At 51.5% G+C, this 16,743-nt stretch overlaps 1 protein-coding gene across 4 annotated transcripts in view; it reads right to left on the reverse strand.

Moving 5' to 3' along the window:
* Positions 1 to 16,743, reverse strand: part of EPHB1 (EPH receptor B1) — a 79,582-nt gene that overhangs the window by 26,030 nt on the left and 36,809 nt on the right. For all 4 annotated transcript variants that reach the window (XM_041416226.1, XM_041416225.1, XM_041416228.1 and 1 more), the window contains 2 exons: positions 4,698 to 4,853; positions 1,295 to 1,630 (listed from right to left, as the gene is read on the reverse strand). In XM_041416226.1, the coding sequence (XP_041272160.1) occupies positions 1,295 to 1,630; positions 4,698 to 4,853 (492 nt within the window). The remainder of the gene's footprint in view (positions 1 to 1,294; positions 1,631 to 4,697; positions 4,854 to 16,743) is intronic.

Consider the following 16,743-nt stretch of genomic DNA (forward strand, 5'->3'; position numbering starts at 1 on the left):
ATCATGCCATGGAAGGAATCTGGGGGTGGCAGGAGCCCTGTTTCTCATGGTTCCAATAGAAGATGTGGATAGTTCAGCACTGCCTTTGTTTACCCAGAATACATAATCTTATTTTTTTTTCAATCTCTCCACATCTGCTCCAGGAAAATGTTCATGGGCTGAAATTAAGCACTCTGATTGACTGCTGTTTTATTAACTCCCATTAGTTTAGATGGGGCTGGGGAAATGTTTGGAAAAACCCTCTGCAAAGCCAAAATTATTTTAGAGGGAGGGCACCAATGGCCTGGATATCCCTGGTGAATTTCCATCAGGATACCCCACAGCCCAGCATTTCCATGTTTTTGTAATCAGCCTTTGCAAGACAAAAAAGGGACCACTGGGATACAGACAGATAGATGAGGATGTCCTGGCTGTTCCCAACACCTCATGGTGGGAGAAGAGCTAGGAAACACCCCAAAAATACATCTCAGGAACAAAAAAGGCCTGGAAACAAGAGGCAGGTTTGGCTGCACATGGTTCAGCAGACAGCGATGCCAGCCAGGCACAAGTGTAGATTTGAATTCCCTGGAGCCAGGAGACTGAAATATTTACACTGAAATATTTACACCAGGTTTCTCCACTGTGCTATCCAGAGGGAGCAGGATGGTGAAGGCTGCCTGCCCTGGCACAAAGCAGGAATTCCCATTCCCTTTTTAAACCCAGAGCACATGGGTTTCCATCCCCTCTGATCCTCAGTGCAGCCCAGGTCCAGTTGCCCCCTTGCTATCTGCACACCCAGTTGCCCAGCATCCCTGTTTGAGCCAGAGCTGCTCATTCTGCTCCTGATGCCTGACTGGGGACAGGAAAGGGAGCAGGGGAGCCTGGAAAGGGAGACAAGAGGAAAATGATGGGAGAGGGTTTTGCCAGAGGAGACAGAGCCCGGACTCAGCCCCGGGATGCTGCTCCCTCTGTGCTGTAGCACAGCCGGACAGTGGTTTCAAGGCTGGATTCACCCCAACTCCCTGCTCCCAACTGGGACAATGGTGATACCATTTCATCCCCAAGCAATCTAGAGGGGGATAGAAGCAGGGATCAAATAACCCTCCCAGAAGCCAAATCCCACCCTGCCCAGAGCACAGACAACCCTTCCCTACCCCCATTCCTCCTCCCCCCTCTTCTCTGGCCTTTCTCCTCACTCAGGGCTGGTGGCACCACAGCCACCACACACCCTCACACCCCGGGAGCTCTTCCTTTTGGACGCAGAGCTTGCAGCTGCGGCGGGACAGCCAAACTCCCCGGCACCACCAGGACTCACCGGCCTGGTTGGTGGTGATGTTGACGGAGACGTGCTGCTGCGGGAAGGGGCTCTTGCTGGACACGCCGTTGACGGCCTGGATCTCAAAGGTGTAGGGGGTGTGAGCCCACAGGTTGCTGATGAAGACGCGGGTGTCGGTGAGCCCCAGCTGGCGGGGCACGAAGTCCACGTTGTCGTCGCAGCGGGAGCAGGCGCGCCGGTCCGAGCGGCACTTCTTGCACACGATGTTGTAGGTGACGTCGTCCCGGCCGCCCGTCTCCCGCGGCGGGTGCCACTCCAGGATGATGGACGTCTCGTTGACGATGGAGATGACGTTGCGGGGGCCGGATGGGACGCCTGTGGGAAAGGAGAGGCACTGAGACAGGTCCTTGCCTTGCCACGGAGGCTCCAGCACAGGAAGGACACCCCAGAGCTCTGCAGTATCCATCACCTCCTCCCTCAGGAGGGATTTTGTGTCCACAGCTTTGCTTAGCTCAGGGTCAGACTTCCCACACTGGCAGCACCAACCACCTGCACTGCAAACAAGTTTCCCAGATGGAGATGACAACTTCCATGCCACAAACCCACTTAAACCTCCAAAAATCTCCATGTGGAATGCACACAGATCCATCCATGAAGTTGGACCCATTTTAATCCCACCAGCAGATGCTGAGATAACTGCAGTGCTCACATGGAGAAGTACCTCGAGCAGATTATCCCAGCAAGAGAAAATCACTTAGCCAGCACCATGGAGAACCAGAGAAGCAGCAGGAGAAAAGAGAGTCAAAAATGGAAAGTGGTTATTAAGGGTTCAATATCTCAAGTTGGAAACCCGGGAATTTCCCAGCATGGAGGAAAGCCGGCACCACTCCGTGGTTTGCAAGCAGCTCCCATGTTGGACAAGAGAAGAAAATTGCATTGATCAAAGCTGCCAGGAGCCATTGCAAATGCTTCAGAGGATGGGAATTAAACGTGGCTCCAATTGCAAGCGCTGCTGGGTCAGGGCTGCAGTTCCTTCAGGAGGAACCCAGGAGAGCAGCACTGAGGTACAAACACATGACTGCACAGATCCAGGGAAGGATTTGGGGTCAGCCAGGATGGCTCTGCAGCCAAAACCACAAAATTCAGCTGCTGGGTTATATTAAATAAGGGAAGCAAGGAATTCCTGATGCTGACTGGGCTGGGGGCTGCACTTCCAAGAAAGAAAAAGGACTTTGCCATGACACAGGGAGCAATAAAAATGATGGAGGACTTGACCTGCAAGGAAGGGTTAAGAGAGAGAAGCACACTCTGTCTTGAGGAAGCCCATCCCATGGGAGCCCTCCTCATGTGTGTGTGTGTGTGCACCAGGGAACATTGTTAGGGCTGTGGATAAATCAGCCCTGTTAAGTGGCCAAGGATGGGCTGGACAGGGACAGATTCATCAGCATCACCGTGACGTGGCTGGTGGGATGGAGAGGCAATTCTGCATGGAGACACTCTGGGAGCCTCTCTAAGCTGCTGCCATGGATAATGCGGATGAAAGATTTTGTTCAAATGCCCAGAGAAATGACAGCCTTAAAAAAAATTAAGATAATAATATTCCATTCCCTTTAACCCTTTTCCTCTTTAATAGTAAAAGCATCTGTCATGGAGCAGCCACCAGTGCAGCATCCTTGTTGGAAAGGGCATTCCTGTACCTGAGGCACCACAGCACTGGCAGGCTGCCCCGTGGTGGAGATGTCAGAGTTACAGGAGGGTTGTAGGGGCTACAGCAGGGGCAGCTGCAGAGAGAAGGACCTTGATTCCCCAGGGGAACAAGACTGCAGGACCCACAAAGGCTCAACGGGATCAATATGAGTGAGTTACCCACAAAAATCTGCAACCTGTCTCACAAGCCTTAATCCAAATCCTCTCTCCATACCTTAAGCAGTTCATATCTTTTCAGGACAAAATGAAAAAACCCTGTATTTCTTCCCTTTCCCAGCAGCAAACTACTGCCTCCCCAAATTCTTCCCTCTTTAATTGCAGCCCCTTCCCTCCTCTGCAGGAGCCCAGGAACTGCAGGGATCACCCTTGGAAGGGTTCCAGTCCAGGGCACAGCCAGCAGTTCCACAATGTTATGCACTCCTCTGACACAAAGAAACTTTGTGGGTGAACAGATGGCACCTCAGATTGGAGCACTACAAAATCAAGCACTGATGAGAAGAAATAAAAATCAGCAAAGAGACTTTTTCCCCTGTATTCCTGTAGCACAGCACTGTTATAAATCAGTTATGTAATGAGGCATAATAAAGATCTGTAGATTATCTGTAGTTGTGCAACCTGCTGAATACCTGTGTGAGAGCTCAGGTGATCCAGCAAAACACACAAATCCTTTCCTTGTTTCCTTGATGTGTGCTTTGGGCACTTCCCGTGTGCTAAAGCTCCACGACAGGCTGGTTCAAGGGCCTGGAGTGTATCTGGGAGGAAGCTGAGGCCTGAGTTTCCAGCAGGCTGAAGAGCACATCAGCTCTTTCCTCTCTCCTGGGCTCTTTTCCCACCAAAATACAGGCTTGAGGACACTGCTGCCGTGCCAGGCAGCTCGGGCAGGCAGCCGAGCAGCGACGCATCGCTGAATACCAATGCTTAATGCAGCCTTCCCCCTATTAAAAAATATTCCATCTGCAAGACTATGAACAAGACAGCCAGAGCAGATAACTTTAAATCCTAATTTATCCTGGGGACTATCTCCCTGCCATCACCGCCGCTGCCTGGGTGATGTATAAATTCCAGAGGCTGCCAGTGAGGTGGGATGTGGAGCCACCCCATTCCTCTGCCTTGCCCACCCAGCCTGCTCTTCCTCCCATCCACAATGGGACAGGGGGAGAAAATAAAACAAATTCTACATGTGTAATATATATTATAAAATAATTTGTGCTAAATGAAATTAAAAACCACAGCATTTTGTGTACTAAAACCAGTGGCAGCAACAAACAGTAAGATTCAAACACCAGAAAGGCACTGTCTCCAGAGATGTATATTCCAAAGGATTTTTCGTCTGACATAACTCCAGCAAGAGGCATTTTGATAGGCGTCATCAGAAGCTTATCCCGGAAAGTTTTCGACTGACAAGATTCCAACAATCATCCACCGGTTCCGGGAAAAACGCGGTAATATGCAAAAGAACAGCCCCTTCCAGAGCCCGAAAAACTGTATAAAACAGACCCCTTGGAAATGATCTTTGGAGACCCACGGGGACTTTGGTACTATAGAAACCAAACCCTGATCCTCCCCAACCCTGATCGCCTGGCTCAGAATCGAATCGCTTGTGGCTTTTTCCAAATTTATACTTTCGATTGCCTAATAAAATCCTTAACTATTAAACCAGAGTACTGATTTATAGCACATGGACCGAGCCCTCGTCCCTGCGCTGCCCCAGCCCCAGCCCCAGCCCCGTACTCACTGGTGCAGGCGGCGGCCGGCGGGTCGAAGTCTGCCCGGTAGTAGCCGTTGCGGCAGGCGCAGAGCGGAGAGGCCTCGGCGGTGGAGCGGCTGTTCGGGGGGCACGGCACGCACAGCCCCGCGCCCTGGCTGGCCTTGAACGTCCCTGCGGGGCAGGCTGCAAGAGAGAGAGCACAGCAGCTGGATCCTGAGCCGTTCCAGGAAGGAGGGGAAAGCACGTCCTTGGAATGGGGTGGAAAAGAAGGAGAGGAGAGGCAGAAAAGCTTCACGCTTGTAAATGGGGTAGCACATTCCCATGAATCTGGGATGGCCAAAATTTTCCATGTTGGCTATGGATTATTCCTGAAGCCACTAGACAAACACCGCAACCAGATGGCAACAATCTTTAGCCAGGCAGAGCAAGGGGGCTGCAGTAGCTGCTTTGCTCCTTACTGCTTGTACCCAGGCAGGAGGATGGCAGGGGGCTGTGGGACCCCCACCCCCAGCAGCACCCGTGGGGGGACATGGGCAAGCAGGGGCAGGACAGCACTCCTCCTGATCAGTCCCTTTCCACCACCCCCAACAGCCTGGCTCAGGTCCCACAGCTCTTTTTCCAAGCAAAATTTAAATATTTAATTAAAAAGTCGGCGTGACACCCATGACAGTGTGTTATGGGTCCATCCTGTTCATCCCTCCCAGCCTGGGGCTGGAGCTTTCCAGCCTCCGAGTTCATTCAAGCAGGAAATGGCATCTAATTCATAACAGAGAAGATGTTCCAGTTACAGCGAGGGTTTAATCAGCCACAGGGGAGGTTTCATTAATCAACCATCTCGCTGCTCTGTGGAGAGAGGACGAGGATGGAGTGACAGGGATGGGGTCCCTCATCTCCGCCCCACCCCACCCATCCTCAGCAATGGGCACTGATGAATGGATGCTCATCCATCCCTGACATCCAACAAAATCTGACGGAACCAAAGGCTGCAGAAGGGAACATCTGCATTTTGACACATGTACCCAAGGGATCAGACTTCCATCCAGGCCAGGAGAGACTGTTCCTGACCTCACACCAGGGTGGTGGCAGCGCTGTCCCTGTGATGCCATCCCCCCCACGGCACAGCTTTGCAGAGAAACACCCGATGCGTCTCATAAACACGGCGATGATTGAGATAATGGAAAGTGCCTCTTAGCCCCTGTCTGCTGCATCAGGATATGAGGCATCTCCTAGCAGCCATGAAGAGGAAATTAATAGGAGCAAGCAGGAGTAACCACTTTGATGCAATTTCCTTGGGAGATAGTGGACCATCTAATCTTTATTGGAGCCCTTTAACCTGTCATTCAAAACTCATGAAGGCCTCCTGCTCACACAGCCTTCCCAGATATTAACAGATGATAGAAAAGAATAAATCAAAACAATATTTTACAATTTTATTATTCAGAAGATTCCCCCCGCCCAGCCTGAGGCACACAGCTGGCTGCAATGAACTGTCCCTTTCCAGTGGCCCTGACAGCTGGGTGGTACCTCCACATCCCACCACAGCCATCCCATGCACGTGGCATCTTAAGGAAGCACTCAGGGCTATAATCCAGCACCTCATGTGGTGGGCAGTGAGACACACAGGGTCACCATGCAGTCCAGAAGGTTTGAGGGGACCTTCAGGATGCTCCACAGCAGAAGGCAGAGAGATGCAGACCCTTCCACAATACACACACAGCCCTATTCCCAAAACACAAGGAGGCACAGAGCTACACAGACACACAGGGCAGGAGACAAAACCACAGATGGACACAAGGTTTTGAGTGTATCTCCAGCTCCTCACCTCTCCCTCCCCACCATGTCCCAGCAGCCTCATGCTCCCACAGGAAGGGGGAGCATCCATGAGACATGCAAAGGGGGACCTGTGGGCTCTGGAGCTGCAGGATGTGTCAGAACACACCTGAAACATGCCAGATTCTTTGGAGGAGCAGGAAGGGGAGGGCAATGGAAAAACCAGGGAACAGCTACCTGTGTTTTAATGGAAGAGGATGGAGGAGGGAAGGAGGATGATGAGAGGATTGCAGTGCTACAAACAAGCCTCAGTTCAAAGCTTGAGGGCATGTTGGTGGGTTGGTTGAAGAGGTTTGTTAATGTTTAATTACAATTAATCCGAGTGATGCTTTGTCAAAACACCTGAACATGGCACCCTGAACCCCAGTGTCCACAGGTTTCCGTTATCACTTTGCTTATCCACAAATTCCTGTAATCTTCAGGCACGTGGCTCTTAATTGCTATTATTACCAATTAGCTTTTCTCTCCTGTAATTACACTGTGCTTGCCTAAAGCCTCCCACAGTTTCAGGGAGGTGGATGCCTTCTCCTTCCGCCCAAATATGCTGTGGGTGCAGCACTCCCCTCTGGCTGCTGCCTGTGTGTCCCCTCTCTCTGGGGGAGCTGAACCATGAACCTCACACTGAAAACACAGCACAAACCCCTAGGGCCCTGCAATGCCATGGTGGGATCCATAATCCTTCACATGGCAAACTTACAGTCCAAGTGCAGGGCTCAGATGGAGGACTCGAGCCCAGGAGGGAGCAATAAATCACCCCACTAATGGCCAGAGCAACATTTGCCCTAATTTAAGGGCTGCTCCAAGAGCTGGCAAGGTCTGCATCCATGATAGTGTGTCAGAAAAGTGCAGGATGAGCCTCTGCCTCTGCTTTCCCTGTGGGAAGGGGCTTTTTCTGCTGGTGTCCAGGCTATAGCACAGCCTGCATCTCTTCAGCCCAGAGGAGAATTAATTGATTGTTGATTATGGGGGCTGGATAAGATTAATGATGTGCTTAACTATCCATTTCCTCACATTTAGGCACCAGGGGTGTGTTTGTAAATGCTGAGGCACAGAGCTCCTCCGTGCTGCTCAGCAGGGAGGATGCTCAGCACTTAACCCCCCCACAATCCAAAGCTGCCCACGGATCCATCATCCTGCCTGCACACCAGGAATGTTGCACATCCCAGGTGTCAGTTTGCCAGCAGGACTCCTCTTTCAGGGCTGACATGTCTGGGGGTGGGAGAGAACATCATTGAGGGACTGGCGAAACTCAGGCTTCTTGCAGCGAGATGTCAGCAGTGGAAGTTCGGGGGAAAATAGCTGCAAGTCACTGTCACAGCCATGGGGTGATTGTAAGGACATGGCCACAGGGCTGGATACAACTGGGACTCCCAGCCAGAGCTGAACCTCTCCTATCCCCCCTCAAAGGCTCAGAGGAGGGTCACATCTCTCTCACAAGGCAAACACTCAGTGAAGGCACCACAAAGCTGTGTCCCCACTGCCACCTCGCTCTGCAGCTCCCAGAATCACAGAATCTGGGAATCACAGAACCTCAGAATCTGAGAACAACAGAATCACAGAATCTGGGAATCACAGAACCTCAGAATCTGAGAATAACAATTACAGAACCACAGACTCTAGGAGTCACAGAACCTGAGAATGCCAAAACCACGCAATCACAGAACCACAAATATGCTGAGTTGGAAGGGATCCCCAAGGATCATCAATCCAGCTCCTGGCCCTGCACAGACACCCTAACAATCCCACCCTGTGCATCCCTGAGAGCATTGTCCAAATGCTCCTGGAGCTCTGGCAGCCTTGGGGCTGCGCCCATTCCCTGGGGAGCCTGGGCAGTGCCCAGCAGCAGGATGGATTATGGAAGCTCTGGTGGCACACAGAAGCACTGTGAGAGTTTTTCACTGCTTAACACTCTCCTGTATCCTGCATCATTGTATTCCAGGTGCCAGGAGTCCTAGAAGGAGCCAGAGATAAGCAGGATCTCTCAGCTCATCCATCCCTGCTCCTGCCCGAGGCAAGCCACCATCACAGCCTCTGTGGAAAGGGTGCAAGTGTGGGGATATTCAAGCATGGGGGTATCCAAGCGTTTCACTCTCAAACTAAATCCTCTCAGTTAGCACCTGGAACTTGCACTTTTTAATTACTCTCTCAGGGAAGCTTAAGTCAAAAGAGGAAAAAAAAAAGAAAAAAAAAAAGAAAGGAACAGAGAAAGGAGACATTGCCTCTATGCCTCTACATTAACTTGCTCTAAGGCTCCCTGGGGATGCAGAGTGGCATTTTTCCTTCTCAGATTTTAAAATAGGAGCTTCTCCAAGGAATTACAGATTCAGCAGCGATTCAGAGAGCCCTGACCTGCCCCAAACCTCACCAGCACCCAGCAAACCAAGTCAGCAGTGCCTCATCCACATCACATCCCTCTGTCCCTGCAGTGGCAGGTCTAACCCCATTTTCCAGGTATCCCCAAATTCATGCTTGATTTGGGTTCCCTTCCCACACCCCTCTGTCCCTGCTGTGGCAGAGCTAACCCCATTTTCCAGGTATCCCCAAATTCATGCTTGATTTGGGTTCCCTTTTGTGTCCAGGGTAGTCCCAGTGTCTTTGAGCACACCTGTGGCACTCTGGCACAGCAGGTGATGAAAAGCTGTGTTAGAAGCAGCAGAGCTGCACCAGATGATGCCCTCAAGCAAGCTGGAGGTGTGGAGAGCACTGTCAGGTGCAAAGGCACTAAAGAGCCTGGATGATCCAGCCTTGCTCCAAAAAGATGTGGAAGCACCTACCAGCACCCCTGGGAGATGGGCAGCAGGGTTTGAGGACAGCACAGGTCAGGAAAAAAAGGAGAAACTGTGGCTCATTGCATTTGCAGCCTGCCAGAAAGAGATTCAAGGCCCCGCTTTCTGCAAACAATAATTTATCTCTAAGAAAAAATACCGGCGCCTCAACCCAACACCTTGTGCACAAGGCTCATAATTTTTTGATGAAACTCCCCAAAAAAAGGGAGGAGATGTTCGCTAGAAACCCCTTGTGCATTTTGTAGACACCATCAACACCGAATCTATCTTTAAATACATTAAAAAATAAAATAAGGAAAAAAAAAATCAGTTTTCAGCCTTCACACTGGTTAGCCCCAGAGTGGGGTGCTTTAAAATACTCTCCTTGCCATGCTGCTGTCACCCTGAGTGGCCAAGATGCCAGCTAGGACACCCTCCCAGACACTGCCAGCCGAGAGACACCATCCAGGCAAAGAAACACTCACATGAAATCGTGCTACAGCAAGAGTCATCGAGAGGATGCTGTGACTACAGGGGCAGGCACCTGGCACGGCTTCCCAGGGCTCCTGCTTGCCCCCCAGGGCACTGCCAGGGGCACTGCTGACACCGTGTTCCCTGGGGACCCCGAGCTGCCACCCAGCCCGTGCATGTGGGCTTCAGTGCTTTGATAGGATGATGACACAGGCAGCAGGTGGGGGGGGGAAAGCAGCAGAATTGGGCAGGTTGTCACCCACAGGCAGGGGCTGTCATCTCCCACCTTCAAAGGGTGACAAGGGCGCTGCTTTCCCAGCCTGCTTTCATCTCCCTCGTTATCCTCCCTGCACACATGCAGGCAGGGAGCAGGCACGTGGTGCCAGAGGTTTAATTGCATCCCTGCACGGTGCTCTCCTGTCATCCCTTCCCTCCTGCCTCTCTGTTGAGGATGGGGCTGGCAGGTTGTTTTGTGAGGATTTTGCCCCCATACCTACTTCATAATGATCTGGTTGCCTTTATTATATTAAGCCAGGTGTTTCTCCAGGAACATCTCAGCCCAGCACAGCCACAGGGAGCCCAGCAGGCAGCCAGCAGTGCCTGGGGGCTCTGCCATGCCACCCTCCACCAGGCATCCACTAATTAATCCTGAGAGCCTTCCATACTGGCAGCAATGCCAAGCCAGGAGAGCTGGGAGGGTACCTGCATCCTGCCTTCCTGACCATGCCAAGAAAGGAGACTCAGCCCTTAAACATCCCATCAGCCACCAAATCCCAGCATCCAGGCCTCAGCACAGGGAGCAGAGCATGACCCAGGTGGAGGAACAGGGAAGCACAAGCACTCCAGCCCTGAAGTATTCTCCTGCTCCCAAAGGAGGGAGCTCAGCACAGGACCCCAAACCACGCCAGAAACCAGAACACATGGGGACAGAACAGCCCAGCAGAGCCTCGTCCCCATATCCTTGTCCCAAACCCTCTTTTTGGTGCAAACTTCACCATTTTGTAGCCAAACACACAGATTTTGCATCACCCAGACATGCTCCTGCCTCGGGGCCATCCGAATTACAAACAGCACCTGCCCCATTGTGTTCCCTTCTTTCAGCACTGCCTAGGCAGAAACTCATGAGATAAACTCATGAGATAAACATGAGCTTCCCAGCATCGGGGCTGGCATCCTGCAGGCACGGGCTCCGTCTTCTCCCTGCTCCGCGTGATGCAGCTGCTTAATTAAACCAGCGCTCTGCCTCGGGAGGAATAGGCTTAGATCCGCCCTGGGACACATGTAAATTAAAGTCAGAGCCGGCCTGCCATGGTTTATTCATGGAGGGAAGTAAAATTCAATGTGGTTTTACCTTTCTCAGGGTTTTTTTTTTCTCTGCTTTTCTTCTCATAGATGAGAAACGAATTGGAGCAAGGCAGGATTTCAGAGGTGCTTGCAGAGTAGGGAGCTGTGCAAGGCATATTAGAGGCAACAGGACTCGATGGACGCCTGTTCACCTCTCCCAAAATCCCACCCCTCACCCCAGAGGAGCAAATACCTGGTTGATGGAGCGAGGTGCTCACAGACTGAAATGCTCACCAGAGTAAGCCCCACATGCTTCACTGGAAGCAAAATGCAATCCATGCTCACCCAGAAGCAGTTTTCCTCCAGAAAGGCTTACTTGGAAAAATTAAGGGTCTCTGGATGCAAGGGAGCTTCAACACCAACTGTTTAGGTGACATCATGGCCCTAAACAAGGAGTTTAAGCCTCGAGCAGGGCATGGAAGCAGCTGGCTGAGGCTCCCACGTGCCTGGCTGCTCACTGCCTGCAGCACCCCAACAGGTCCATGCTCACCCATTTAATCACCACTCTGGGCTCCACTCTCTCCGTTTTTCACGGTTGGGAGGATTTTGAAGGTCTGAAGAGAAAATCTGTCCCAGATGGATGGGAAGAGAAGAGCAGGCACGCCCTGGGCAGATGGTGCCGTGGGGTTGCCAGCTTGCCACAGAGCAGGGAACTCACTTCACTCTCCAGAACAGCCAGAGGGGGAAGAAACCCAACACTTGTCATGGTCACTTTTCCAAATCACTGTTCTCCCACTTAGGTTTTGTTCTGTCTTAGTTTCCACTTGACTCCAGGCTCACTGCCCAGTCCCATGCCACAGCTCCCTGACCACAGCTCCACTTCCTCACCATAAACCAGCCACTTTGAGTGATTAAACTGAATAAATTAATCAAACTCCATACAATTCACACACACACACAGGGAGGTTCACAGCAGACATGTGGCCATGGCAGTACCAGGCACAGGCAGCTCCTCATCATCCTCACTGCCCCAGCTCATTATTCTGAGTCCACAAATGAAAGGGGGATGAAGTTGTCATCAAGGATTTGATGCTATTTAACCTCCTCATATTCTTCTTTAAAAACAGATTTAGCAGCTGCAGCCTGACACAGGCTCTTCCCTCTGGCATCCCTGCAAGCAGGAGCTTCCAGTGCCTAAAGGGGCTCCAAGGGCCTGGAGCAACAGGGCAAGGGTGAAGGGCTTTACATGGACAGAGGACAAGGTTAGACTGGATATTGGAAAGAAATTCTTTGGTGGTGAGGCTCTGGCACAGGCTGCCCAGAGAAGCTGTGGCTGCCCCATCCCTGGAAGTGTCCAAGGCCAGTGCCCCACCACCATCTGTCACCCACAATGAACCTCATAACAAGTCTCGAGTAAAAATATGGGGGACTGAGATTCAGGCCAGGACTTATGTTCCAAAATCACAGCCCCCAGAGATGCTCTACCCCCAGTTCAGGCATCAGGCTGCACGGAGAAATATTTTTTCCCCCTCATGAACTGCAGCAACGTTAAACTCCAGAGTTGCTAGACACAGACTGGAAGATCCAGTGCTTCCATGTGCCACCTAACCCAGGACATCGTGTTCACCCCTCAATGCCTGCATGAGCTGTTGAGCTACCTCATCCACAGGGAAGTGAAAGGGCACAAAAATTCCTGGAGGATCTCCAGGAGAAGCTCTTCCCCCAGGTACAGAGGTGCTGGCAGGGGCTGTGGTTAGAAGCCTCCGAAAAAGATGCATCTTTCCTTGGGAACCACCGATGTCACTCCATAATTCCAGCCCCTCTTCTGACTGGGAAATTGGGGTGGCACCGCAGTGGGCTCCCCAAATCACAGTCCCCTCCTGGCTGGGAAGCAAACATCTCCCATCCCTAACAGAAACTAATTAAGCACCTCTTCCTCCTCCTCCAGCTCATGCCACGCAGTGTCCCCTCTATCTAGAGAACATCAAGTGCTCATTAATTACGTCTGAAGTGGTTCCTCATTAGTGCTGACACCGCAAAGGAAGAGTCACCCCAGGATGGGGCTGGGGAGAGTTTCAGCCACAGGGCCAGGCAGGGGACATGGGGACACACAGCTTCCCCGTGTCCCTGCCACAGCACTGCAGGACATTGTGCCTTGGGTCACACTGGGGTGGGGAGATGTCCCAGCATGGAGCAGGACATTGCCATCCTGTGGAGCTGAGCCCTGGGCGCTGTGGTTTGGCTGACTGCTCAAGGACTATGCCCAGGAATAGAATTGCCATGGGAGGACATCCCAACCAAGGCACATTCCTCATCCACCCCAAGAGCGCCATGCAAGGAATTAATTAGAAAAACAATTAAGAGAGCTTCCCAATGAATATTTATAGCAGAGCAAGCCATAATTACTATTCCCGGGAGGAAAGGCGCCCTCCCACCCAGCTGCAGACGGGAGAGAGGACACACAGCACCAGCAAGGGTGGCACCTTTGAAAAGCCCTTCCAGCCAAACCATTCCATGATTCCCACACTGGGTCACCCCTGTGCCACAGTGGGAAGGGCAGGCAACCTGCTCTAGAGCTCCTGGACAGGAAAGGACCTCCTGCAAGCAGTGTGAACACTGTGACACTGCCCATTTTGGTGCCAACACTGGGGACAGGACAGATGCCCAGAGCTGCAGGGTGGAACAACACTCACTGACCCCACCTTTGAGCCCAGACAGCTTCCCCCTGCCTGAATTTCCACCTGTGTCTATGCTGGTGATAGCAACAAGCAGGCACAAAGGAGTGGTCTCCTCCATCCTCAACATCTGTTACACATAAGTCAAAGCCACCTGAGATTGCAGGGATTTACTGTACATAGGCAGCTCTGGAAGATTTTCTTAGCTGTGAAACATAATTTGCACCTTGGGCTCTCTAAGAATAAGTTGTCTTCAATAATAACACACGATTAAGAGCTCAGGAGCAGATCCAATGTGAGCAGGAGATCTGTGATAATCCCAGGTCTCTCCTGTCACCCCCCTCCAGCATTGCCACCCTTGCTTGCCTGGTGTGCTGAAACAGATGTCCATGGCAGAACCAGGAGATTTGGGTTTAGCCAGAGAATGACAGTCCCTGGAAACACCCAGAGAACATTTCTGCCATGTCCAGAACCATTTCAAATTCCCTGTTTTGTATCAGTGCAAAACCCATAAACATCAAAGTAATCCCTGCTTGTGACGAGGGTGACCAGGTCCCTCTGCACCATGGACAGGACGCATGCCAGTGAGCACCAATCCCTACCAAAGCTATGTCCAGGGCCAGGGCAGATCTGTTGAACCTGCATGCAATATGTACTATAATAAAGTAGAAAATAAAAAATAAAAGTGTAAGTCAATATCATGTCTCTCCTCAAGGGCAATTTCCTCTCTGGGCTGCAGACCCAGCAAAGCTGCATGAGACAGGATAGAAATTCAATTCATAATTCCCCCTGTATATAATTTTCCAGGATGCCCCTGCTTTTTCAGACAAGTTTTAGGCAGCAAAGTCCAAAGACCAGATGTGAGGTTGGAGCTCTCCACCTTCAGCTTGGCACACAGTTCTGTGCTCCACAACCCTCCCCCAGAACAGCAAGGCAATGGCCATGATACACAGAGTATCATCATATCATTTCAGAAGGCTTCAACCCATACACAGTAACATCAGATCACTTCAGAAGGCTCCAAGCTCTGCCCTTCTTCTTCTGTAGCCCAGCCTTTTATCCCCTCATGTTCACACATTGTCCCTGTGTGCCCTCTGCTCCCTTTGGTGCTGGTCAGTGCCCCTGGGCACTCCATGGCTCATTGCTGTCAGTGCTGCTCACCTGCTGCTCACAGCTGTGCCCACTGGGGATGAGGCTGGGCCCCATCCCAATCACCACAAACTGTGTGCCTGCAGCAGAGCTCTGCCTGCACCCACCAGAGCATCACCCCAGAGAGGCCCCAGGGAGGGAAGGGATGAGACAAGACAAGGACAGCACAATCCCAGAAATTGCTCCCTGCTCACAGGGGTGGTGCTGCTGGGAGCCCAGCCGTGCTCAGGCAGGATGCAGCCACACTGAGAGCACCAAGGTGACCAGCTCCTACCCCAGCTCACAGCTCTCCTGCCTCAAATCCATTTAATACAATAAACGTGATACAAGCAGATGAGTCCTGGGCTGAACACAAAATCAAAGCAATGAAGCTCCCTCTGTCGCTATAGGACACAAAATAAAACTACGCAGACACTAGAAGCTCCCAGGTAAAAAGAAGGGAAGATTTCTGACTCCAACATTTATAGACTTTCAAAAGTGACAGTGGATTGAAGGATAAAAATGCCACTTCTCCAATGACACTGGACAAACCAACAGTCCATCAAATTTCTCCTCCTTCAGAGAAGAATGTAAAACTGTAATTATTTACATAAAACTGCGTGAGAAAGTTCGCTACAAGAATGCAAACATCAGAAGGCTTGGAAGAACTTAGAAGAACAGGGTGACATCCCTCCATGCCATTAATGAAATTTTCATGGCTGCTGCTGGAGCCTAGGGTGGGAGAACAGCAATTCCCCACCCTGGGATGGGTGCAGAACTTAATTTGGGGTGCCCACAGCTCTGGTCTGATGCTCCCACAGCACAGGCACGGAGGTTCCTTGGCCGTGAGAGCTGCGCTGGCTGAAGACGGATGGGTTTTCCCATGGCTCCTCCAAGGGGCTGTTTGAGAGCGAGAGCGATGCTTTGATTTAATCACCCCGCTCCTCTCTCCACGCATCCTCTGCCATCTGAGGCACCAGGCGTGACAAATGACCGCTTGTACCACGCTCGGAGCTGACACCCTCGGCACCGCTCCGTTTGTCACCATCCGAGCGCACGGCAGGGCTCCAGAGGGGAGCAAATTAAAACCTCGCTATCTGCACTGATTGCTTTTCCCTCATCCCAGCGGGCTCCATCCTTCCTCAGCACCGTCCCAGCTGGCACATCCAACCCACACAAACCACCTTAGACAGCCACGGCAACTCATTCCGCCTGGTCCATGGGTTTTTCACCACTCTGGGTCTCTCACTTATTAAAACATCATCAGTGAAGGGCTGTTTCCCAGGCAGGGGTTGCAGGAGACCCACAAAACCCAACTGCAGCCCAACCCAGCTTCCAAAATATGCCTTGCTCAGGGGAGTGGTGATCAGTTATCTCATGGCTTGAGAGGGAAAATCCATTATCACTATTATTATTATTATTATTACTATAGAAGCACGGAATCATTAGGTTGGAGAAGCCCTCCAAGGTCATTGACTCCAAACATTAACCCAGCACTGCCAAGGCCACCACTAAACCATGTCCCCAAGTGCCACATCTACACAGCTTTCAAGCACTTCCAGGGATAGTTATTCCATCACTTCCCTGGGCAGCCTGTTTCAGGGTTTGGCAGCCCTTTTGGTGAAGAAATTTTCCATAATTCCCAATCTAAACCTCTTGAGGCCATTTCCTCTCATTCTGTCCCTGTTCCCAGGGAGCAGAGCCCAACCCCCTCAGCTGTCCCCTCCTGTCAGCGAGTTGTGCAGAGCCAGAAGCTTCCCCTGAGCCTCCTTTTCTCCAGGCTGAGTTCCCCCAGCTCCCTCAGCCTCTCCTGGTGCTCCAGCCCCTTCCCCAGCCAGCCAGGGTAAAAAACTCCTTTTTTTTTTTTGTTTTAAATTATGACTGTTATTCTGCTGGGAGAAACATTGGCCCCATGGGCTG

The sequence above is a fragment of the Onychostruthus taczanowskii genome, unplaced genomic scaffold (genome assembly GCF_017590055.1).
Source record: "Onychostruthus taczanowskii isolate IOZ18803 unplaced genomic scaffold, ASM1759005v1 scaffold51, whole genome shotgun sequence".
Taxonomy (NCBI): domain Eukaryota; kingdom Metazoa; phylum Chordata; class Aves; order Passeriformes; family Passeridae; genus Onychostruthus; species Onychostruthus taczanowskii.